Genomic DNA, 27,130 nt, shown 5'->3' with positions numbered 1-27,130 from the left:
GCAGCAACCGTGTTAATTTACTGTTGTCCAAATTTAGTCCAAAGGGAGCTGCCATGATCCAGTGAGCAAATTCAGGTACTTTTTTTAAGTTTTTATTTTTTCTAAAGATGTTTCTTTTCCTAACCCCTTCAGTCTCTGGATGAGTAAGTGGTGCTTAGTGGGCAGGAATGTAATTGAATCCGTTGTCACAGGGTCTCTGAAGTGGTGATACAGTATCAGCTTATGAATGACGTTGCATGTTCACAGGGTCTTGCCAGGTGTTAAGCATACAGACCCCCACGCTGTGCACTTCTCCTTGACCATTGGAGGCATGTCTTATACACTAATGACATTTAAGTTGTTTATATTGAAAGCAATCAGTGAATTTCTGTAAGTGTTATGTAAGGCCTTAGTAGATGATTTGTGTATTTAACCTATTGGGTAGTAAAACAGTATCTGATCATTTATGTTTAAGTAAGATTCTTTCTAAAACAAGTCCTTGTGAGACTATTGTGAATTTTATACTTAACCCATGTGTTCATCAGGCTGGTTGTAAAGTTTTATATATAGCTACAGTATAACTATAACCCCATCCAAAAATATTGAAATTCACTGCTGTATAAACTTTCATTTTGCTTTGAATGTGATGCATATCAAAATGCCATAGTTATGGCAAATAATTGCATATGAAAAAAACAAAACAATATATGCACCATTATCAAGGAAATATCAAATATTAGCTCTAAATAGCTGAATAGTTTGTTATATTGACTGTTCCGATAGACTACCTGCAAATAATAAGTACATTTGTGAATGGCTGTTAAAAAAAGAGTCAACTCACATGTAGTTAACGCATTGATTTTTGTGAAGATTAATTTTTAAATGCATGTTAATCGCACTCCTGTCTTGTCTTGCTTAGCAATATTCTTTATTTTCTTGGCACAGGTTTGTTGCTTTTAATTACAGCATTAGAATATAGAGCTCAATGAAACTTGTTCAAAGGACCCCATTAAAACCAAGACTAATTGAGAATATTTTTTTTAATCTCAAGGTTAATAGTAATTCATTTTTGTAATCGCTTGACAGCCTAGTAATAATTTATAAAAATTTTCTGTCAGTAAAAATGAACTACACTCCAAACTTGCAATGAACTCAAAATTGCCCTATTAAGAAACATGGTGTTTCACCTCACAGTCACATTTACAACCAGCGCTACGCAGTTATCAAACATACAAATTAAATAACAGAAAGAATAACCTACCTGATGTTTAGATCCCCAAGTCCATCCTCCTGTTTTTCATTGCAAACTAGTCAAGTACTTGGGTCTCAGTTTTACAACAACCGTTTAAAGCATGATTCACACAGGACAAAAAAACAGGTTCCCTAAGCTGGTCAAAAGCAGAGGATGTCTAGTAACCTCCCAGACATTGATTCATTTTTATCAAGGAAAGTCTGTAAATTAAAAATTAAATGCAGTGTTGTGGCCAGAGAAAGCGTGTTTTGTGCATGATTTGTAAACAATGAACCAGACTTAAATAAGTAATTTCATTGTACCTTCTTTTCCAAAGGCTACAATAACCATTTCTTCCTTTGAGTGATATGTATTTCTATACATGTCTTCAAATGCACCATTTAAAAGCATTCATTTTTTTAGAGTCTGCAATTTTGGTTTGTATTTTCACCTGTCCCCTGATGCCATCATTTGTATATTAATCTTGGACGTCGCATCGCACGTCTGTTTGAACTGTACATGCGCACGTTGTCCAATCAAAGGCGTCAAAGGCTGAATCAGGTGTAGAAATGACAGGACTCTGCCCAATCACAGATATGTGTTTGACTGATTTTTTAATTTTTTTAAGCATGCTTAGACATTGTTGAATAATTAATTTTTGGGGGTTCAAACCCCTAAAACCCCTAAAACCACCCCCCTAGCTACGCCACTGATGTCCATGAGCATTTCATTGATGCCTTTTATATACTCCTAAATGATGTTCTTCTTCAGGGATGATGGCAAGGAGGGTTTGAAGTTTTACACAAACCCATCTTATTTCTTCGACCTATGGAGGGAGAAAATGTTGCAAGATACAGAGGACAAGAGGAAAGAGAAAAGAAAGCAGAAGGTAATGTGTCTTTCTTGGTGTGAGTGTGCATGTGTGCGTTTGCGTCAGTGTGTGTGCAAGTGGAGATCCTTCCTCATGCCTAATCTTATTTCTTGGAAATAAATTAAGGAGAAAGTAAACGTGGAATTGAAGTGATGATTTTTCAATATATTTTTAGACTTGATTTCTGTATTCGTTCTTGTTTGAAGCAAAACATGAATTAGTGTATGTTGTACAGTGCACGCATGCTAGACCTGTATTTGTTCTTGTTTGAAAATTGGGTGTTGATGAACTCCAATATTCAGGATTCAGTTTGAGTTTGGAGATTGTGTGATTCTCACAAATGCATATCTCATATTTGGTATGGTGCATAACTCGGCTTTGCACACACTGGTATTATCCCCACAGCCTTAATCAGATGGTGATTAACAGTAACTCTTTTACAGAACATGTACTCTGCTTTTTAAACATATGTTTGTGGTAGTCAATGCATTTCATCATTTATTTATTTATTTATTTTTTCTTCTGCTGATCCTCTATGAAACCAGTTAAAGACATGACTTCAGTCAGTCCTACAGATTTCCATCTTTCTAGGTTGTTTTTGATTGTCCTAGCAGATTAATGTAATGCTTATTGACAGCTGTGCACAACTGGTAGATGTTGAAAAATAATAGAGAGAGAGAGAGAGAGAGAGAGAGAGAGAGAGAGAGAGAGAGAGAGAGATGTCTCAAAATACAAAAATACATTATTTATTTGAAAGTAAATCCTAAACAAGCACAGAAATAAAAACAGCAAACTACTAAGCTCAGAATCAATCCTCTCCCTTAGATTCAGATTTCTGCAGGATTCTGCACATAAGACAGTACTACATGGATACTATATATATTTTGTAAAGACACTTTAAGAATTCTTATTTAATACTATGATACAAAGAAATCTTGAATAAATTGAGAAGCACAGGTTTTTGAATGAACTCTATCCACTACCGTACTGTATGTTGTGTGATAGTTATGTGGAAAATGTGGTTTGCAGTCACTGTAACAGAAAGATCAGTGCTTGTGTATCACTCTGTGTACAGAATTGGTCTTTTTGATTTAGAAATAGCTTCACGGTTCCCATACAGGGTAATAATTACTGCCAGAACTAAGCTGATTAGGCGGAACATCTTCAACCCTGCTTGTGCTGTTAAGCATACCCACACCCACTTTGCGCTAAAGCTGTATCTAAGTCACAGAAAATAACGAATTTGTTTGGAAAATACTGCAGTATCACATTCACCAGCATTCATTTCTCAGCCTGGGAATATCTATCTACAATTTTATTTTATTGTGAAAACAGTGTACAGTACTTATTGCAGCACAAGTGACAGATTCACTAGTCACATCCGAATAAAAATGGCATAGGCATTTGTTATCTGCAGTTGCCTCTGAGTCAGTCTGCTTTGGGTGCCTCGGATTCAGATAGTTTGCCGTTTGTAATAAATGAGATGGGGCAAACAAAGATTTGATTCATATTAGAAAACACTGTAATTCTGGAACAGCTGGTCTCATTATTTTCTTTATTGGAAAACACAATTTGCACATTCATAGGGTGATGCCCCGTGTGTGCTCTGTTTATAGATATTCTACAGCAGTCGCCTCATTTTAAACAGATGCAGACGCTCTCAGTTGATATCTGTACCGCTGTTTATTTGCCAGAGCATGATGTGCGGATGGTATTTCAAGGAAGATAAGTTCATTGCGTGATATACATATTGGAGGAGGGAAAAGGAAATATTCAAAATTAATTTTCAAAGTCTGTAGTTTCGTGGTATTTTTTCTTGGGAGGGGGAGGAGTTTAAATGTTTTTTATTTTATTTATTGTTATTTATGTAGTGTTTTTGTTTATTTATTTAGACACGTCACATGGTTAATCTATGGCAGACCGTTACTAAGCTTTGAATCTTGGATCGCTAAGCCTCCTTACAAGATCCAGCTTTTTTCCTTTGTATTAGCAATAAACCCCTCTACAGCAGACATTGCCTTTCGGATAATTCACCTCTCCTTTGACTTGGAGTCACCATGGTCAGTTATGACAACCCTGTAACCATGGCAGCTGCTGTTGCAGCACACTCACTAGCTGCACAAGGCTTTCATAAAGAAACTGAAGACAGTGAAGAGGAGAGGCTCAGTGTGAAATAAAACTGAACCAGACATGAAAGAGGATCAATAAAATATAAGAAAACCAGGTGTGACAGTGAAGTAGAAATAAAGCAATGAGACATAATGTAGTGTGGTAATAACTAGATTAAAAGCAAGGCGGAAATAGAGTAGAGGAACACGTTTTAAAATAACTTGTAGATTCTTTCACCAATTGGAAGAATGTGTTTAAATGTCACAATAAAGAGGGTTTGTTGGATAAACGTTATTTGCATATCCAGGTCAATGCTCCCTCCTACAACAAAAATGAAGTGCTTTGCTTAGAAATGTGTGGCTCTTTTGGGAACCACCTCCACCACTGCGTGATGTTCCAATGATGTTCATACAATAAATCCAGGTAGAGATTGAAGAATACTTTTGGTTTCATTCACCTCTCCTTTTACAAGTTCTGTAATATCTTTGACTTTAAGCAGCTGGAACCTTCGTTTCATGTCTCATCTGAAGGCTTTCTCTGTGTCACCACAAAGCTCACACACACCGTGCTGGAGGTAGGTAGCACATGGTGCTTTCAGCTTGCAGCCCATAGACAACTTTGCTCCAGGTTGATTTACACTAGTGCATATCAGTGTTTATACAATCTAACACCAGCTTATCTTCAATTTGAATTTGGAGACCAGACAACTTTGTTATTATACAGTCTTTTAACCAGTTCTCTTTTTAGGCCCACCCACCATCTTGCAGTTTTTTATCATTCAGATTGCTGTGCTTGAAGTGTGCTAATCCAACCATTGTACTGAGACAAATGTGCCTGCCGTGCTCAATAGCCCGTGAATTATATAATGTAATACAATACTTTATTGTTGCATACATTAAAAGCTGGACTTTGGGCACACTGTTAGATGGATCACTTTTCTAAGAAAATTGATCTTTGTAGACAGGTATTTAAATTGGCTTCCCGTGATTTTTTTACGGTGAGGTTAAAAACTAAAAACATAAGACCAATATTATGTATGCATAAAATAAATATGAGTTCCTATTAAACTAGTTTATTTGTTACAACAACAGCAAAGAGGACAGATTAATAATAGTTAAGGTGCATGCAGTGATGATTTCTGTACAAGAGCACCACAAGGCACTCCCCGTTCTTGCATTGCTGGATTTATGTGTTGTACCAGCTGATTGTTCACAACTCTTTTGGGAATAGGCAGCCAAGACTTGACATGCCAATCTTATGTTCGTTTTATTTCTCCAGATCTTTAAGAGGAGTTTAACTACAATTCACATATACATAGCAGTCATCTGACCTAGAATCCCAATGTTATCTGCTATACTAAGTTGGGATCTTTCCCACTGCCCTATAAACTGTAGGCCCTTAAAATGACATATTTTAAGGAAATCGATGCTTTTCTCTGTCATGACAGGTTTTTATTTGCTTGCTAAAGTAGGATTTATTTATTTTTTGTATGCAGGGCTAATGGACATTTCAATTAGAGATAATACCCATGTTAAATATCAATCTTCAGTCATTTACAGTAGTTTTTTAATGTGCTCTTAGTGAACCTTATTTGACAGTAGGGGGGAAAAATCAATTTACAATTTAGTGGTACGATGAATATGATTTGCCAGATGTGCTGTTAGCAGACAAAAAGCTTTTTCTTAACATGTTCTAATGGCAGAGGCATAGAAAAGAAATCCAGTTATCACTCTGAGAAGGTATATGGTCTATATTTTTTCACTGAGGAGATGGCTGAGTCTTCATTTCTAACGTGAAAGCACAGATGACATGAACATGGGAAATAAAAAATGCTCTAAGAATTGAATCTTACACACCTAAATTAACACCATGACTTCATTTTCATTTATTTCTTTATGTGTTAATATTTTTATAATTCGAAAAAGTAAATAAAAAGTAACTATAGATGTAGTCCATTCTCTTGTTAAGTTAAAGTAGTGTATGGTGTACAATATTAAGAGAAGTTACGCCTCCAGTGCATTGTACCCACCCACCCACACCCACACCCACACCCACACCCACACACACACCCACACCCACGCAGTAATATGTCAGTATTCAGCTATGGCCAAATGTTTTGCATTACCTATAATTTTGGGATTGAGACATCATTTAAAAAAACTAAACTATATGAAAATAATTTAGATATTTTATATAAAATCATGTAATAAAAAAATACAACATATTGCAAAAGTCTATCAGAGGCCATAATTGTAATACCATATTTCATGTTAGATTTTGAAGTGTCACATTTTTGTCATTTTTTTTTTTGGCAGTTCTTTGGTAAGTATATGGAAAGCAACAAAGTGGTTTGAAACTCAATATATTAATGTAACATTATTCAGCAGGTTTCATTTGACTTTATGAAACAAAATGTGTAAAATCGGGTAGGATGATGGCCATAGCTGTACATGTTTGTTTTTAGTTTTTTTTTCAATTGAATTAAACTGTGTTATGGAATTGATTCTCTTGTTTTTTTTACAGTTTTCTTTCTTTTTCAGTGCTGTTTTAAGCCTTTCAGCACCCCTTCAGCTACAAATCTAACAAGTGAAATGCTGGGGACAGCATTTTCTTTCCTTTGTCTAGATCATGTACTGTTTGTGCCATGTGATGTTCAGTGTTCTGTGTTGTTTTTTGTATCCCAGTTATGGTATGTTGAAGTAAGTGTTGATGGTAATGATGATGGTGATAATGACTGTAATAACTTTACAGGTATTTTAATTACATGTAATTGGAACGCATTTAAAGAAGTTATATTATTTAAGCAAGTTTTTATATAGCGCATGAGTATGTAATGAATTCCTATTGAAATTCCAAACCTAACATTAATTCATCACATACATTATCGTAAAGACACAGGATTATTTATAGGAATACATGTTTTAATGTATTTAATCATTCACTTGCATTTCTATTGCTTCTCACGAGTTTATGACTTGTTCATGCACTATTCAGAATGAAACAATGCTTATTTTAGACTTATTTAACCGCGTTTCCCATGCACTGAATTTACCTGTATTTTGAAGTGCATTCAACATTAATAATAATAACAATTATATTTATGATAATATGTATAATAATAAATAGTCAGTACATGTTAATGGTACATTTTTTAAACTATAAGATTTTTGTATAATGTATAGAAATATTCCAAACATTGTAAATGATAATCTCATACATGGTGCTAATTTCGAATAATTATAATGATACATCAAGTCTCAGATTCAGGACACTGGCCCTTGTAATAAGAGATACTGTTTGTGTCATGACAAGCCCATTTGTTTTGTAGTTACAGGATTCCAGCAGATTATCTCAGACCTGTAGGTTTTTAGGCCATCCTGGTCAGGTATGTTTGATGAAGTACACTGGGTTAATAAAACTATAAGAAGCTCCTTAACGTTTTAAAAAACAACAGAAAGGTGGTGAAAAAGTAGAAAGTAGATTTTTCTTATTACATTTTCTTGCTAGTATTCCTGTTAGACTAGTGCTCGGACTGGGAGCTAGATCCTGGTGGCAAACACTGTAACAGCTCCCCCTTTGACCTGATTCTACACATAAGGATTTGGCATTGTGGCTTTCCCTTTTAAAGTATATGGTTCTATTAATTCCAGTAAATCTTACCGAATACATTTCATTGGTCAGATTTTCCTAAATGAAAAACCACACATTAAGGTAAAGGTCAATTTGATTTATCAAACACTCCTCCAATGTCAACTACCGATCAGCTTAGTAAAGTCAAACAAAGAAACTTGGTCGACATTGAAAACACATCCGTCAAAGGAAAAGCAGTGTTTCGTACTCAAATTCAAGCCAGTGTGTCTGGATTCTGGGGGTTTGAGTTCTTTCAAGAAAAATACATGGACATCATTTAAAATGTTTTGATTTTCTGGAGATATATATATATATAGAATATATATATATATATAGATAGATAGATAGATAGATAGATAGATATATAGATAGAGAGATAGATAGAGATAGATAGAGAGAGAGAGAGAGAGAGAGAGAGAGAGAGAGAGAGAGAGAGAGAGAGAGCCCCCTTGAGAGAGAGAGAGAGAGAGAGATGAGCCCCCTTTTGGTAGTGTGGCGAGGCTGCTATCCTCATGCAGTTATGTGGTTTCCGGGTTGTAGGCAGAGTACTGACACGTAATATGCAGTGTTTTATTTATTCAGTCCAAAACACGGCAATAGGGTGACTGGCCCTTTAAATGCAACCAAGGGAAAAACAACATGTTCAAAGTTCAAACAAAAGAAAAACATAGCTCTCTCTGAGCTCTACCTTAACATTGGGGATTTCCCCCATTTAGTCCCTATCTATAAAGGAGAGAGCTAATTCCTGCTCCCCTTCTTCACCAAAAGGTTATATATTTATAGTTTTAGTTTTAGTTTTACCTTTCCAGTTGAGCTACCAAAAACTCCTTGTTTCCTTCAGCAGCGCTTATAACCACACCAAGGGCAGTTTGCACTGGTCTTTTATACCAGCCCTTATTAGTTCATTGTAACCAGCTGTTTAATTAACTAACTTGTTATAGCCAAATCAGCCTCATTAGACCCTTACATTCTGGGAGATGTAGTTTTCTGTCTCTCTGAACTACATCTCTTGCCTCCACTGGCGTGACGAGACGGCACCATGTACCCCATATCGCGACGATCGGTACCAATATATCTCCTCCCTTCTGCTTAGAGGGAAGACACTTTAACATATGTGAGATATATTGTATATATATATATATATATAGGTATATATATATATAGAGATATATATATATATATTATATATATATTTTAAAATACAGAGGAAGAGTTGTTGTATAAATAAACTAACAGAATATTTTTCCTACAAGGACTCAAACTCCCAGAAGCAATTTTAGTGTTGGATACAACAACAAAATACAAACATGCCATTTAAAAAATCGAATGCACATTTTTACACAATGTGTGCTTCTTTCATACAGGAAAATGTAGAATTATTTTGTTAGCTGTTTGTACTTTACTATGTTTTTTGCTGTGATTCTTTTTTTTTTAAGAATGCTACCAGGTGGCAAATATTAAAATTTGTGGGGAATTTTCAATGTTCGTCTTAATGGGGCAAGTCATTTATGAAATGTTCTGCACGCCTTTGTCTTTGGCTAGTTGTAAAAAAACAAACAAAAACAAAACAAAAAAAAAAAAACGATGCAAGCAAAATCCCACAGGAAACTAGATAAAGTACTTCTATTTCCTTCTCAGTCCTGAACTTAATATATGTTCATGTAGCACGAAATATTTGTTTTGTCTTGTTAAAATATCCTTCATTGGTCATTTGTATTTATTGTCTATTTGTGTTTCACCGTTACATATCAGAAATGTTTAGTGATAGGCAATAGGCATGATGTGTGGAATGACCATGAACTGACATGACTAGAAATGGCATCAGATTAACAGTGTCCTGGAGTCTGGGCATGGATCTGAGATGCCCAAACAGTCTGGGAGGGCTAGTTGGTTTTGGTGACATCTTCATGGTGTCTTTACACAAATATACATAACATTAAGAAAACAAATCCAAAGAATCATGTTGTCTATACACCAGGCTTATTTGAGTGCGGTCATAAGCCTCCAGTATACGACACACCAACCAAAACTCCACGGACATGCATTACGTGTGTTTAACCTGTCTACTGACATCTAATCACGTTAGCGCGTAGTCCAGAGAAGACAAACGGTTTCAATAGAAAGTCTATTAAGCTGCAGTGCCTGTTGTAAACAAAGTAACAGTTGTCTTCTTGTATTTTCTTCCTCAGCTGAAAAACATAGATCGTCCTCAAGAGCCTGAGAAAGTGCCCAGGGCTCCTCATGACAGGCGTAAAGAGTGGCAGAAGCTGGCCCTCGGACCCGAGCTAGCAGAGGATGAGTCGGACGACCCCCACAAACAGAGAGAGCTCGCCAACGGCACAGCAACATACTGTGATGCAAGGTTTGTTTTGAGTGAAGCCTCTATAACCGATCAGCACCCCAGTCCAGACAGATCAGTCTTAGCTGCTGAGACTAAAGGTTTTCATGGCTTCCCTATCATGTGAAATATTCATGAGGACTCTTTGGTTCATTACCTGTCAGTTAATAGTATACCAAAGCATTGTTTGGTATCTGGAGCAGATGGTTTCTCGTTTTAATACTGTTGCTTTGTATAGCAGTAGTGGTGTTCAGGTTTTACAGTTTGTTTTTAGTACAAGATATATTTAGAATTCTGGTTTTCAATCGTTTTTATTAATGTTGACTTTATTTTTTTTACAGTGAGTTTTTAGTTTATTGTTCAGAAAAGTTGTTCATTTTCTTTGAATTACTGGAAAGAAATAAATAAAAATAATCCTTACTTCATACTGGAACATTTAGTTATAGCCTTGGATTCTTGTCACGCTATCGATTCACTTTACTGTAATAACATAAACTTAATGCACCCAGCATTGTGTCTGTGATATTGCTGGGAATACAGAGATCTTAATTGATTGATTTAACACAGATTACATATAGATAGCTGAGAGAAGTCGTGAGTTTCTCCAACACAATTGTGTTTGAAATGTTTTACACGTGCAGGATCATCATGTTCTCAGTTGGTTTTGTCAGTATGTGCTGTTTTGGACAGTTTTAAGTAAATGTTTGGTTTCTGCATTCTAATTTTCTCTCTTCATGTTTCATGAGCCTCAGAGCAAAACCTTTAGAATAAGCTTCATGTTAGAATTAGTCTAGTGTGCAGTTTAGACAAGGCTGAAAACAAACCTGAAAATCTAATGTTATGCCACAGATGTGAGTGTAAGCATTACAGGGAGATTATTGTATGTAAATCTGCACTGAGCAGGGAAGTAAATGTTGATACTACTGCTTGAAATAGCATACCAAGTGCTAGTAGCGTAACTGATGCTTCATCAGAAAAGCATTGCTGTTATAAATCTTTGAAATCTAAATTTTCAAATAAATCATGCAGATCTCAAAGCAGCATTACGCTTAGTAACACAGCATTAAGGTTAATAACTGCCAGGTCCAGTAATAGTACCCCATCAGAGCCTTACACTTCTGTGCTTCACATAGGAACACGTGTAAGGTGGGACCCTATTAATACACGGAACACAGGAGAAAATTTAGAGAGCAAAGTACTCCCATGGAACTTAATCTGTTTTTTCGAATCCAAGTTGCACTTGTTTGACAGAAATAAAAGTTCAAATTTGGGGGGAGTGACTTGGATTCAAGAGCAGCATGGATTCACGGTTTTTCAGTTAGGGGACCAGTTTACATTTGCACATGTCAACAATTATGCCACCCCTGAATGAGAGCTACAGCACACAGTGATGCCCACTACCGTAATTACTCTGGATACAGTAACGGGATATTAAAATGCTATATATGCAGTGTTGTGGCACAATAAATGGGCTTCAAGCAAGTGTAAGTGAAATCATTTCTGTATAAAAAAAAAAAAACGATAAGCAGCAAAACAAAGGGGGACTTATATAAATAGAGTTATTCTAATGAGAGAAAAACATTTTATTATGACCTCTTTGAAAACACTCTGGATACGTGTGAAATTTGTCCAGATGTGCCTCTGTTCAAGGAAGTCTCGATGTGCTGTCAGATTTCATTCTGTTCTTATTAGTTTCCAGCACCTTTTCCAGGTTAATGTCCACTGTTAAATCCTGCTTATTTAATGTGAGTAACATCAAATTCAACATAACAGAATGTATTAATAATGTATTAATGTATTAATATTAAATATATGGAGGGATTTGTAATGCCATATGCTGAGGGAGAACCGTAGTTCCTTAACATATTGTGATGAAAAAGCAAGACAGCTAAGCAAGGGGCTTTAAATCAGATGAAGTGGGTGTGCATGATTCCTGCATGTCAGTTTGAGCTACTGTATGTCAGCCTCGTTTATTTCGGTAGCCTGTGTCTGATGGCAGAGTAAACTGCTGACTTTGTCCAAAAGAACGTTTTTCTCTTTTGAACATGGTTATAAACTATATACAGTATGTTGAGATGCAGGATGCCCAAACCCATGTATTGGTGTTGGGGGAATGGGGACTTTTTAAATAAAATGAAAAAGCCTAATGTTAGAGAACCAGCAAGAACTATATGACCTCCTATGCCTCGTTTAGTTGGCGATAATCTTGTACTACTCCGTGTTAATATAGGTAAGGTAGTTCAAGAGTAGAGATAATCAGGGTCTGCGAAACCATCTGTAAATGCAACCACGTGAGTTACTTATTTCAAATTAGAGACCGGATGAATTTAACCTAACCAATTAAAAAAAAAAAAAAAAAAAAGGAAATGAGAATTTTTTTTTTTTAAATTATTTTAATTTTTTTTAGGCAACCTGTTTACATGGATCCTATAGATGGACCCTTTTCGCTGGCAGCGTTACCTTACAGTCAGATGAATGAGCTCCTGAACAGAACCGGGGACAGGATGTGCGTCAGACCACATGAGCCTCCACCACCTCCACCAATGCACGGAGGAGGAGACCTCAAAGCACCCTCGATTATCAGGTACAGTACAATTGATAAGACTTTCGGTACACACGTGTTTTCTTTCTTGATCTTTCACCCAACATGAAACAGACCTATAGAAATGCTATGGTTGCACCTTCTGTGTCCACAGTACCACACTCTGCTGCTGCTGCTTTAGTGGCATTGCTCTTTCTACCATCATCGTGCCTTTCTTGTGCTTTTTAAATCAGCAGTTTTGCCTTCCTTCTTATCAGACCAGTCCACCATGAAGGAGGGTATGGACTGCATAGGATGTTCATAGTAAAATGGGAAACCAGTCTGTAATGGTTTTATTGGCCTCTGTTAACTTTCCACTGTCAAATAGTCCTTAAATCTTACAGAAGAGGGCTCATTTTCTGTGTCATTAAGTGAGTGTTTCATTGGTAACAGATGCAGTTTACAGGCCTCTGTTCCATTTAATGCTTACAGTCGCACTGCACTGTATTCCTCCGGCTTCCTTCACAAACATATTCACCGTTTTATTTTCTCATTACATACTCCCACTTATCACTGCAAATTGTAACTCTTTGTTGTATTGTATCGTCAGTGAGGAAACAGCTGCATCCTGAAATCAAATTCATTTTATGAGCCTCTTATACCTGTTTATAAGCAGCAGGTGTACTTCACAAGCAAGACATCCATTAAAGAGCAATATCCTGACTGCTCTATCTTATTGATAAATAACTTTGGTGTGTGCTCCCTTCATTTATATGTCTGTATGGGCATATGGTGTTGGCCACCATATGGTCAGGTGCACAATTAGTGCCACAATAAGAAACCATGCATGTTTTATATTTAAATACGCTACACTTTAATGTTAATTATCAGCAGATTTTTTATTATTATTATTATTATTATTATTATTATTATTATTATTATTATTATTATTAATAATAATAATAATAATAATAATAATAATAATAATAATACCTCTTCAGTTATAATATGATTTTAACTTTGCACATATGCTCTAATACCATTGTCTCTGACTGTACATAGAAGACATGTAATGCTGTGGATGAATGTTGTAATCTAAGGTTTAAAATAAAGAAAAAGAAGAATAAAAAGCACAAAGGAAAGTCTATTGCAATGTTCCTACACACCGCTACTATGCTCTCCACTCTACCTCTTTTTTGTATATGAAAAAAAGTTGATGATCCGTTAAGTTTTGCATGCCCGTAATTACTACACTGTTTGCTTTTTTTGTGCATTCTAGCTCTAGTTCCGGATTGACAGACAGTCGCCCCCAGTCTCCAGCAAGAACACCAGTGTTCCTAAACCCCTCTGCACACCCTCCTCCCCCACCACCCTTACCCCCCTCCACCACCCCCACTTCCACTAAACTTACCCTCCTCAGGGATGCGGGCACCCCACCTCCCCCCGTCCCCCCTCCTCCTCCCATGCATCCACCTGCCATCCCCCCTCCACCTGCCCCTCTCCAAGTGGTCCTTCACCCTGCCCCTCCACGGGTTGCCCCACCTCTGGCCCAGCCCGCCTCCCCCGCACGGGTGTCCCACAAGCTCCGGAGAAGTGGGGCCCCTTCACCCCCCGACAGAGAGCCAGGTCCTCCCTCCCCCACCCCCGCCCCCACCACTGCCCTTACCGGGGCTCAGGTCTGCTTCTCCTTCTCTCGCTCCTCCTCCCCCCGGGCCGCCCCCTGTGCCTTCCTTCATGTTAGCCGCCAACCTTTCCTCCGAATCCAAGCGTCACCCCTCCAACCTTCCGGTCATCACCGATGCCAGGAGCGTGCTTCTGGAAGCAATCCGCAAAGGTAAGAAAACAGACGTTCAACTAGGAATGACCCGGCCACTTTGGAAAATGGCTAAACGTGTTTTACAAGACCTGGTTACAGAATAAAATTTCCAAGCCACCAGTATTTATGTATACCAGGTGAAAGTATTATATAGGGCTATATAATACAACACTATAGATTGCCATTATAGGTTTTCAGCGCATTTCAAAGAAGAAATACAAATCCATGTTTAACAAAGGTGTCTTTGTTTGCAATGTAAAGCCTGCCAGAGATTCAGACTCCCAGTAGTCTATGGTAGAGACGTCCATGTAATTAAGGAGCTCTGTAGCTGAAACCCCAACCATCTATTTTTCTGACCTACTTTGGGAAGCGTCAAAAGACCTGCACCAGCGGAACGAGGGGCTATACAGGCACCAGATAAACACATGTCTGGATGGATCTCCATTGATAGTTGTTAACGTTATCTTTCAAAATCAATTATGAATCCTATCAGCGTCCAGTGAAGCCTGGGGCAGCTTGCTGTAGTTTCGCTGGAGCAGACTGAGGTTGACCAGCAAGAAGAGATTGTGTGATAGACTAGTTATGGAAATGTGTGTTCCCATTGTGTTCACCAGCAAACCAGCAGGTGCTGTTATTACTATTTTTTTTTACTTGAATCAGGTATTCAGCTTCGAAAAGTGGAGGAGCAGCGGGAACAAGAGGCGAAGCACGATCGCGTGGGTAACGATGTGGCCACCATCCTGTCACGCCGCATTGCTGTGGAGTACAGCGATTCGGAGGATGACTCAGAATTTGACGAGGTTGACTGGCTGGAGTAAAACCTGGATGTATTCCTCTTTTTCACTATAACTGATAAGTGCTGTCATCCATATGTGGTTCTCGTTTGGGGGGAAAAAAAAGATTTGACAGTCATTTGTTTTTGCAACTGTTTTGTACTCATTTTCTACACTACATCTTTAAAAGTTTCTTATTTTTTTCAATGATAAGAATCTTCCAGATTACATATTTTAAAAATAATAGTAAATAAAATTAAATTTTTACTGTGACTTTTGTGGGAGGGGAAAAAATAAATCTAAAAAACTGTTGCCGTTAAGTATTAGTGGGAGTTTGTATGCATTATCTTTTGAAGTCAGTTCTTTTACCACAGTGCCCTTTCCTGGAAAAACACAGAACTATTGCATTTTTTTTTTTTTTTTATTCCATTTTCTAATGGCCAGTAGTTTCTGGCGCAAGCTGGATTGAGGATTTACTAGACTTGAATATTTTGCATGAGCAGCTAACATACATAATGTATTGACTGGTTGTTTAATTGTATGCGCACTTTGTGAATACTGACTTGAAGAATCCGTATAAGACTACAAGCCTTGAGGCAGCTTTTTATAACATTACCACTGCTAAGCAATGTGAGTCTTATGCCTTCTTGGATCATATGTCTGCTGCGATTACAAACTGAAAGAGATATACTGCCTAGATTTTAATCCTGGGAAGGACGCCCTTACTCTAGACTGCCTGTTTTCAAAAAAATATATTGTTGTTATTTTCGTATACTATGCTGCATAGTTATTTTTTTATTTCATTTTATCGTTGTTTTCATTTCTGTTCATGAATGTCCTGTGCTGTACTACTTTGCCTGCACTCTAAGTATTAGCTGTTTCTGCGTCAAAACAACTGATTTGAATATACTGTGTAACTTATGTAACTGTTTACCATTTGCTTGATTTAATAAAAGCTAAGCTTATGTTTAAAGTAACACATTGTCATTTTTTTATGACTTCATATTGTTGAGCTCAAATCCGACAGTAATTTTTTACTGCTGTAAAGCTACAGGTTCACGTTCTGTGTTCTAGGTACTGCAGTAGGACTAATTTTCACTGCTGCACATAGGAAAATGTGTGGAGACTTATTACTTGTAACACCATATGCAACTCTAGCATTGTTGCAGGAAAAAAAACAGACCACCTGTAAATAAAAAAGAAAACCCAAATGAAAGTCTGGGAAACAAAAAGATCAAGTGAATATAGTAAATCTTTGAAATCTCTTCTTGGAGATACAACATTTGCAGTGCAGAGAGGACCTTGGGTAATACCTAATTAATGCTTAAAACCTCAATAGACAACATTACAAGACCCCTGACCCCACACACCATGCTGGGAAGTTAGCTGAAAGATGTATTTATTTATTCTAAATGCACTTGAATAGAAAGCCACAGTCCTTCATGAAGCACTGGTTTGTTCTGGGTTCACAGACAGCACAGTTGTTAACCCTTGTACCTCTCGGAGCAGCTCCGGTTGGGTCTCGTAAATCAAGTGTTATGTTTTCTATGTATATTAAAGTAACTTCCCTTTAGACTTCCACTGCACACCAAGATGATGTAGCTCTAACAAATTAAATTTGGGTCTCCAAACTCATCAATCTTATTAATGTGCCCAGAAAGTAGAAACAGTCCTACACAGCCTTCTTATAAATTGCTGTAATGGTCTTTTGAGAAATAACTAGAGAGCAGATTGCTGCTGGATTCTGAAAATACAAAAAATAGGCATGCTGCTTTATAATTCATGAATGGATTACAGCATGTTGGTGAGCTGGAAATATTATAGTTAGATTCTTAAGAATACCTGTGAGGGAAGCTTAAGTTCATTGGTGCATTGGCCATATCAGTGATACACTTTGACACAGTATCTTTAGAGTTGGTACACTGCTGTATTGTATTATTCTGTCAATAAAGTTACATTACAGATGGTGCCCAGTAATTGCCTTTCAAGTATGAAATGTGGCCATTACCAAATGGGTATTTACCTCCTAAAGATCCGAATCTTGAATATTGTATACCAAAGCTGCTCTTTGATCTGTGACTCAGTCATGGCCCCGCCCCTGAGGTATCAAAAAGACTGCGCTCACAGATCTCCGTGCCATTTTTCCTTTCAAGACTGACCTGATCAGGGAGCCTTCTTCAGATAAGTACTTTCTTGCTCAGGTGCAAATAATTTGTTTTAAAGGTCACAAAATTAGTGAAATGGTTTCAGCCTGTGTGTACTCAAAGTGGTTTAACTTGTAGATAGTTTCCCTCAGGTATATAAAGACCTTCAAGCTGCAACTCACATAGTGATCCAACAAAGCAACCATGAAGACCATGGAGCTTTCAAAACAAGTCAGGGATAAAGTAGTAGAGAGGCACAGAGCAGGAGATGGGTACAAGAACATTTCAAAGGAGCTGATTATCCCTCTCAGCACAGTGAAGTCCATCATTAAGAAGTAGAAGATGCATCATACCACCCAGACACTACCCACATCAGGTTGCCCTGCCAAACTGAGCAGCCGGTCAAGCCAGTCAACACCATCCCAACTGTCAAGCATGGTGGTGGCAGCATCATGTTATGGGGATGCTTCTCTTCAGCATGGATGGATGGTGCAAAGTACAGGTGAATCCTTGAGGAAAACCTGTGTGAGTCAGTCAAAACTCTGAAACTGGGGAGGAAATTCACATTTCAGCAGGACAATGACCCGAACCACATAGAAAGCCACACTGCAGTGGTTGAACAAGAATAGAATTAATGTTTGAGTGGCTCAGTCAAAGTCCTAACTTGAATCCAATCAAAAATTTATGGTGAGACTTGAAGATTGCAATCCATCAATGATCCCCAACAAACGTATCAGAGCTGGAGCAATTTTCCCATGAAGAATGGGCAAAACTTTCACCATCCTATTGTGCAAAGCTAGTAGAGACCTATCTAAAAAGACTCATAGCAGTAATTGCTGCAAAAGGTGCTTCTACCAAGTACTGACTTAAGGGGCTGAATACTTATGCAACCAGAATCATGCAAAAAGCCAGCTCACCTCTTCCCAGACAGCCTCCAATCTGTCGGACCGCAGAGTGCACAGAATAGCCAGGTATTTAGAGCTTTTTTCAGCTCAACAGAGCGCTCATGGTAGTGACATTCCAGAAACTTCTGGGCCTAATGGCAGCAGCTTCCCAGACCCTTACATTGGGTCTCCTGCACATGCACCCTCTGCAGGCCTAGTTTAAGAGCAGGATTTTTCAGCCCATGTTGAACCGCAACTGCAGTGTCACCAGAAGAGATGTTGTCACCACAGACGTGTCCAACCTGGGCTGGGGTACGCAAGGTGTGTGGAACCTTCCTTGGCAGGGTCTCCACATCAATGTTTTAGAGCTGCAGGCTGTTTATATGGCCTTGCAGAATTTTTTAAAAGCTGTACTTTTCCATAAAGACAACACAACAGTGGTGGCTTACATCAACCACAGGCCTCACGTCACCCAGTCTCCATCGTGTGACCCGCAAGCTTTTGCTATGGGCGCATGAGAACCTCCTTATATTGCAGGTAGTTCATCTGCCTGGGGTGACAAACTTGGCAGTGGACCTCCTCTCAAGGGGAGTCTCTAGCAGCTCAGATTGAGGGCTTCACCGCTCACCTGGGAGAGGTTCGGGAGAGCAGAGATAGACCTCTTTGCCTCCCAGGAATCAACCCACTTTCCCTCTGGTTCTCCATAATAGGAGGCGGGGACCCGTTGGCAATAGATGCCTTACCACACCAGTGACACCCCAACCCATCAAGCCTGAAACTCTGGATCTTACCCCTTAATAGCTGCATTTGAGCCATCTGGGTCTGTCCAACAAGGTTATTGGCACCCTACAAAATGCCAGGACAACGTCCACAAGTTCTCAGTACAGGCACAAGTGGGGTGTCTTTGAGACATGGTGTCTGCCTCATGGGTTCGACCCCACGACTTGTCCCAAGGCAGTAATACTGAAATTTTTGCAGGACCTATTTGATGAACGGAAATTCCCCTCCACATTAAAAATCTATCTGGCAGTTATCTCAGCTTGCCGTGCTAAGATTGACTCGTCTCCCCAGGAGCTCGCTTCCTGGTGAGGCAATTTTTGAAAGGGGCTAGAGGCTAAATGTGATGCTTAATGCACTCAAGAAGCGTCCATTTGAGCCCCTGAATTCAGCTGAGCTGACATTTTTATCATTTAAAGCAGCTTTCTTGCTTGCTATCAACTCTGCAAAATGGGTGAGTGAGATGCAGGCATTCTCTATTGCGAAAGCCTGCTTAATTTTTACAGATAAAGGTCACGCTCTGTACCAATCCTGCTTTTTTGTCATTCCATGTCAACCAGTCTGTGGAATTGGAGGATTTCCATCCACCTCCTGTCCAGTCTGACAGGGAGCGACAGCTCCATACGCTGTGCCCAGTTCAGGCCCTGGCATATTATGTTTACAGGACAAAAATCTGAACACGGTCAGGACTGCCTAGGAGCTGTCCGACGCACCCCTTCCAGAAAAGCTCTTACCCATTCCACCAGGGGCATGGCAACTTCGTGGGTTTTATTCCAGGGTGCATTTGTTAAAGACATTGGCAATGCAGCGGTGTATGCTACTCCCCATACCTTCACTAGGTTCTACAGACTAAATGTTGTGGATCGTCAAAACCCTGGCTTTGGAACTAGAGTGTTAAAGATGGCTTCTCAGTCGACCCTTACAACACAAGCATCGAGGTGAAAATTTCCCTTAATTTTTTCACCCTAGCTACTTGTTACTCGGGTTCCGAATTAGATCACACAAGGCAGCTTTCGGCTTAGCCTTGTAGCATTCCGGTCGTCCCACAATCTTGCCCTTGCGATGGCTTTGGTAAACTCACCCATTCAGTAATGGTTACATTACGTCCTTGATAGGGAATGTTAGGTTATTATCATAACCCTGGTTCACTGAAATAGAAATGTAACCACTAGCCTTCAAGGTCACTATGTCCATGATTGCAGCAGGCTTGAAGGAAAAATGACGCAGAGATCTATGAGCGCAGTGCTTTTGTGCCCTCAGTGCAGGCTCACGATTGCGTCACAGGCTCAAAGAGCAACTTTTGTATACAATTTTCAGGTTTCAGGTCTATAGGTGACAAATACCCATTCAGTAATGGTTACATTTCTATTTCAGGGTTATGATAATAACCTAATGTTATTTACATACTCTTGACATACAAATCTTTTTCACATACCATTTTACTTCATGTTAAATAAAAAGATAATCAATCTGATGTGCATTCCATCTACAATTCTCATTTCTAGATTTTTCTTTTGGACACAGTTATGCCTTACCTGCTCTACATTGGGTATGCAGTGACCTACATTATCAGCTCTGGGGGGAAAAAAGGCAACAGTAAATAAAAACTCTGAGGAGAAATAATGCCTGCTTTAATTTCCAAGGCATACCGCCTCTCTTCAGCTTCCACTTCAAAGCAATTAAAAGCTTTGATCAAAAATATTCTACCTCTGAGCCTAAAACCAAGAAATGTTTTATTTGTTTATTTCTGAGGTTTGTCCGCCACTATTTTTTGTTCCTAAACTATAATCTTCACTCTAATGCATCCCATTTTCTGTGGTCGTATCACTGGTAAATAAAGATCTTGATTTGCCCCTTACAGAAGTGCCCATAAGTATTAACAGTCTGCATTCATTTCAATATTATTCCCCTTCGTAGCATGCAATAAATGCTGCACCTCCCCACAGCAGCTCAGGAGTCTTGAAGTTCAGTGGGTGTCTTCTGATCCCACCATGATGCGGGAAGCAAACCTCCACTCCCCAGACTGTGTGAGGTAACCTGCACACCATGTGTCCGTGCCTTTACATGCACTCGTGATTCTAGTACAGTTGGATCAGTTGCAATTGATCTGTTGAGAAGAGGGGAAAAGAAATGCCCCAATAGTGTGAAAAAAGCTTTCTTGTGCTATGCCAAAAAGATCTAATTTGCCCCTCTTCTCAACAGATTAATATATAGACTGTAATAAAACAAATGTAATGAACTTGTAGCAGTACATTCAGACCAGCTAAATGATTGACTAAGCATCTGAAACCACTGGGTGTCAATACCCAAACTATCTTACAGTATGCAACAGTATGCAACTGTTGTGCAGATCTATTCCCTCACACATAACCCTATACTGTACCATTAGAACTCCTTACACATTCTACACAAACCCTACAACACATAATTACTGTAAACAATGGGAATGCAATTGTTTCACCTTAATGCTGTTTAATCTGTAATCTTGCTGCTGATTAAAAGAAATAAAACACAAACATTGTATTGCATTATCCCAAGATAATAAATCATTTTCTCCTTTATCTCGGCTCACCTTACCCCAAGTGGGTAAGCAGCATGCATGTCTCAAACTAATAAAAACAGCCCCCAGCTAATCTCGGAGCAAAGTGCTATTGAAAGAATAGCTCTTGAACTGGCTATCTGCTTCTTAACATAGCTTTCTTTGCTTTGTACATTTTGTATATTGTTTTACTGCTTGGAGCAATATCCTTCTTTAAGCATGCAAGCTGAAGAGTCTTCAAATTGATCCACGTGAGCCTCTGCAAGGTAGTGCCTCCATGCTCAACACCCGAGAAACTAATATCAATAAGTATTTACTAGTAAGTGCAGAAGGTATTCATCTCCATCACAAGGTCTGAAGGCTGATTTATCAAAGCACATATTTTTACTCCCTGATTGAATTTGTTGCAAACCTAAATAAATATATTTTTAATCCGTGTACACCTTATTTTGTGTTGTTTTGTGTTGGAGAATTCTTATTTTGTAAGTTTGTTAGACAAAAAACCCAACTGGCTTCTGATCCTATTGAGCATCAATCAGTATATAAGAAAGATGAATGATTGGTTGGCAAACAATGTAATCAGATTGAGCTTCTATAGCTACTGTAAACAGGGTAGCAGCTACATAATCTCAAGAATGGATGCAATTGCAGTACACTGCAGCTAACATTCCTATTGATTGGAACGTGACACCAGTACCAAATGTTAAGGATGAAGGAATTAGCTGTGATGTTTGTCTTACCTCGAGTTGCCCTTTTCTTGCCCTTTTCCCATGTGTGTGTTAGAATTTCAGCACATGGGGTACCTCAATTGCAACATGTGCATGTTTGTTGACAGTCTTTTATTGTTTCAGCAGTTTGGTGGCAGTCTTGGAATGGTACCTCTTTATATACTGCGATAAGAAAAATGGGGCTTTGCTTTTTGACTTGTTTCTCCAATGCGTAACTCCCCAGAGTAATAGTGACACCTGCTGGGAGAGGCTCGGAGTAACCTAGGGTCAGTTTCACAAACAACTTCTGGGTCTGTTAAATCCATTTTAATTTCAAAGAAGAAAAATGTACTGAATAAAAGAAATCCCTTGTATTTAATTATTTAAACTGGCTGATCTGATTTCTGCAAATCTATACTGTTCTGTCTTGTAATGTAGTTTTCGGAAGAAAAAGAAAATCCTTTATATTGTTACACGTCGGTTCAGAAGGGTTATCTTTAGGAATATCAGGGTAGTTTATAACAGGGTAGTATATCAATAGTACTGGTTAGACATTTCATCAACAGAAAAAAAAAAAAAACACTACGCACTATATAGAAACCTTCATGAGCTGAATTTCTTATAAATAAAATGGAGCAATTTTCAGTGTTGTCTCCACATTGTGGTGGTGGCTGCACACATGTGGGGGCAGGTTCTGTTTATCGAGGGGAAGGAAATAGAGAGCAGTCGGCCGCTCACATATCCTCATCACATTATTTCCGGGCACTTACTGTGTAGAGTTTTCAAAGCCACAAGCACAAGTCAGATTGTAACACAATTACTTGTTCCTCAGTCTTTTCGATGTGAGATCATGCAGTTGGCTCACGATGTCCCATGTTTGAGCCATTTAGGTAGCAATAAGACCCAGGAACTAATATTGGCTTGGTTTTATTGGATTGGAGTTTTTAGTGAGGTGACGCAATATGTAGCAGTGTCCGGAATGCCAACAAGTAGCGCTGGGGCCGGTTCGCCCTGCCCCGCTGGTCCCACTGCCCCTGATCTCAGTTCCCTTTGAACGCATTGCTATGGATATAGTGGGTCCCTTGAGCCAGTCTGACTCTAGATACACGCACATTTTGGTAGTGGTGGACTACGCGACCAGAAATCTAGAGGCAGTGCCATTGAGATCCACTAGTGCCGCAGCAATTGCTCAAGAGTTAGATTATAGCGAGAGCAGGGATTCCAAAAGAAATCTTCACTGATCATGTAATGAACTTTGTCACAATGTTTGAAGGAACTGTATACATTATTGCATCTGTTTATCATCTGCAGATGGCCGGTTTGGTGGAATGTTTTAATCAGACTTTAAAACAGATGCTGAAGCGAGGATATGCTCAGGCTTGGAGTCACTGAACCTTCCCAGAGCGAGAGGTGCAGACCTATCGTAATGGTGGGTAAGAAGGATGGCTGTGTGGATTTTAGAAAGATTAATTCCATCACCAAGTTCGATGTATATCCAATGCCCAGAGTGGATGAGCTCCTTGACCGACTGGGTAAGGCACATTTAATCTTGACCTTGGATCTGACGAAGGGATATTGGCAGATTCCACTCACTCAGAGCTTGAGAGAGAAAACTGCTTTCTCTACTCCAGATGGCTTGTTCCATTTCTGGACCCGCCACCTTTCAGAGAATGGTGGACCAGGTTTCAGCTCCCCGTCATGTGTACATTAACGATGGGGTGATTTTTAGCTCCACCTGGAAGAATACAATATTTTTTGTTTTAGCCCAGATTGGGGATATCTCTTGAGAGCAAAATAACACTTAAAATGCACATCCTATGGTTGCCATAGTAATAAAGGCCACTTTTTAGGCTAGTGTAGCGTGTAAATGTGTGTGTGTGTGTTTTAAGTGTTTTTAGACAATTAGAAAAGTTAGGGTTAGGAGGTGAGGTGTCTTAGATATAAACAACTAAACATCAAATAAAGATGGTGACCTTTGAATCAGCCTCGATGCAAGAGGCTTCAGAGTTCTTTGCAACTTCTTAGCAATTCTGCCACCCTGTGGCAAGAATGTAGAATTGCTATAAATGGTAGTATCTAATAGTAAATTGAAACAAACTTCCAAATTTAGTCTTTAGTTCTGTACTAAGTTGAGCAGGTTAAACCTCACCAATACTTCAAGGACATCAAAGAAACCAGGACCAGAGTCTTCACACTGCATCTGCTAACACACACACACACACACACACACACACACGACAGAGACAAGCCATGCAACAAGGACTGCTCAAAGACAGGCAGTATCAAGCGGACAGGACATGAGAAAGGACTGGTACCTGGCAGGGTGTTCAGCGCAGCCAGAACCCAACAGCCTTCTCACCGAATCTGCAAAAACCAGACACACACAATACTAATACACATCTACAATGCTTACAAAAACGAGAAGACACTAGTACTGGATTCACCTGCTGCAGTCAAAGCGACACAACTAGCTAACACAATTTAGTTTACTTACAAACAGACATTAGTTCAGCTAACTTCTGATTTACATACAGAGAAGTCAAAGTTTATAAATCACACACACACACACACACACACACACACACACACACACACACACACACACATATATATATATATATTACAAAGTCAAGTTATTCTACTAAAGCAGCATTTAAAGCAGCATTGGATAAGAACTACAGAATGGTACATTGCCTAAGAATGCTTGGCAAGCTTGTCTCGCAGAAGTACACCACTGCACTATCCATTGTAAACAGCAGAGGGCAACGGCAACCGCTTGCCAGTCCGGCTAAAATCCTTCTGGAGGTTTTCATTAAGTAACAGTTTTCTAGTTGCCTGTAAAGCAATAACCATACCATTAAAAAGATGCGGTTATCACATTGTCAATAATATGACTGCAATATATGTCGTCAAATGAAACTAATCTGTAGTAGTCTACTATGTGAATACATTAGTACTGCAGCGAACCAGCTAACCAAGAGTCGTGTGAAGCAGGTGTGCGACTCCAAACAGCAGGCGCATTTCAGGATGTTCAGCCATAAATGCGAAAGTGTGTCCTGGTTGAGTCAGTCAGCCCACGTGAGGGCGCGTTTATTTCGAGGTGTGCTGTTCAGAAATGCCGAGAGACACGGCAGCCGCGGATGAAGCATCAGGAAGAATACGAGTGCGAGAAAGCATCAAAACAGCAGCCGGTGAAAAACAACTGACACGTGACAGTCACTGACAGGTAAACACGTAAACAAAATACCTCGTAATTCTGTTTTTGCTGTCAAAATGTAATTTAATGCAAGGGTTTAACAGAGGGATTTGGATACAGAGAGACGTTGCAGTCGTAGTATGAGCTTGTCGTTGAATTACTTATGTATGTACTACTAAATAATGCAGTCTGTGTAGTGTGTTGTATGTGTTACAGTTTGCAGTAGCACACGTTTCGGTGTGTTCAGCAGCGTTGCTGTTGACTACCAGCAAGGTAAGCTGATGTGTGGTATTGGGAAGACCTTGCTGTCAATGGATTGCTGCATTTGTTTTGGTACTGTACTAAGTTTATTCAAGTTGTACACCATGGGACGATTAGTTGTAAGTAAATCGTTGTTAATGTCACACTTTTGCGTTGGTAAAGATGAATGTTTTAAATGTACAAGTAAGTAAACTGATTGTTCTGTTTCAGTACAGTGATTGGTATGTCACAAAAATCCAGGAAATACTTGAGCTAAATGTGTTAATCATTTTTGAAAATACAGTACCAATATTGCGCGAAAACAGTGGCATTCATGACCACTGGTAGTGACTGTTGCTCCACGGCCTCTAGTTTCTGTGAGGACGATGCTAACTGAATGACGTAATATTTACATTATGTGTGTGTGCGGTAAATGTCACAAATATAGCAAATACATTACTTGCTAGTGTGCTTTGTGTACTGGGTTCATTAAAGTAAATGCCCAACTTAAGTTTCACAAAATATGCAATTGAAATGCTGCCAAATGAAGCCAAGTTTTACAGAATGCTTTCAAGGCTTGCTTCCCAGTGCTACTTGCTCATTTGAACGCACATGAGTCCTATGCTAAAAATAAAACCGTAGCCTCTTGCTTAGCTCTGGAAGTAGAAGTAGTGGTTTTATGCAGAAATCCTCATTTGTTCCAGTCTTTGTACCAGCGGTAGAACTTGTTGGAAGCTTGACATTTACAAACGATGGCATTCTATTCAGAGGTCTGCAGATTGTGAACACTTACAGGCAAATTGAGATCATTTTGATTCTCATTTATTTCTCAGGAAGTAATCGATTTAGGGCTTTTTTTTGCCTCATGGCAGATATAATATATCTTGAAGCACTGTTTTTTATTTTTTTTAATTTGTATTCATTTATTTTTTTGCAGATTATTTTAACAGTATGTTCTACACAGGGGTAGGAAACATACATTTGAAACGCCAGTGGTTTCACACTGTTGTATAATTAGCTAACCCTCCCATGGCTGATCAATCAGGCATCTTCTGTCACTTTTTTTAAATTGCTCATGAAATACCTCGAAGGTTCAGATGCCATCATTGTATTTTCAGTGCTATGGAAGCTTCTATGGCAAAATGTAACAGTGCCCATAATTTTGACAGAATTTGGCTGCCAAAACCATAGTCACGTGACCTTTTTGGTTTCCATTTAGTAAAAGACCAAACACTGAGATATTGGCATATTCAGTACACAGCTGTGTTCTATGATTCTCTAAGTAAAACTGTATGGTAAAATTGAAAATAATGATCTTAAAAAAAAAAAAAAAAAGCAGAGCCAATTTCAGGTACTGCTTCCTAGTGCAATCCTG

General features: G+C 38.8%; 2 protein-coding genes across 5 annotated transcripts in view; both read left to right on the top strand.

The window, feature by feature from the left end:
- LOC121317563 (wiskott-Aldrich syndrome protein family member 1-like) overlaps positions 1-16,203 on the top strand; it is a 61,238-nt gene extending 45,035 nt beyond the window's left edge. Inside the window, 6 exon segments of the mRNA XM_041253639.1 lie at positions 1,982-2,099; positions 10,010-10,182; positions 12,566-12,742; positions 13,959-14,225; positions 14,227-14,513; positions 15,156-16,203. Of these exon segments, the coding sequence (XP_041109573.1) occupies positions 1,982-2,099; positions 10,010-10,182; positions 12,566-12,742; positions 13,959-14,225; positions 14,227-14,513; positions 15,156-15,313 (1,180 nt within the window). The 3' untranslated portion in view covers positions 15,314-16,203.
- Positions 16,204-25,396: 9,193 nt separating this feature from the next.
- LOC121317562 (consortin-like) overlaps positions 25,397-27,130 on the top strand; it is a 32,071-nt gene continuing 30,337 nt past the window's right edge. For 2 of the 4 annotated variants that reach the window (XM_041253637.1, XM_041253634.1), the window contains exon 1: positions 25,400-25,545. The gene's annotated coding sequence lies outside the window, so the exon portion shown is untranslated. Of the gene's footprint in view, positions 25,546-25,674; positions 25,789-27,130 lie in introns of those variants that run through there. The other 2 variants (XM_041253638.1, XM_041253635.1) reach the window with 2 other exon arrangements.

This window comes from Polyodon spathula, chromosome 6, assembly GCF_017654505.1.
Source record: "Polyodon spathula isolate WHYD16114869_AA chromosome 6, ASM1765450v1, whole genome shotgun sequence".
NCBI lineage: Eukaryota > Metazoa > Chordata > Actinopteri > Acipenseriformes > Polyodontidae > Polyodon > Polyodon spathula.
The sequence above is the reverse complement of the archived record's forward strand: the minus strand, read 5'-3'. Positions and strand labels throughout refer to the sequence as shown.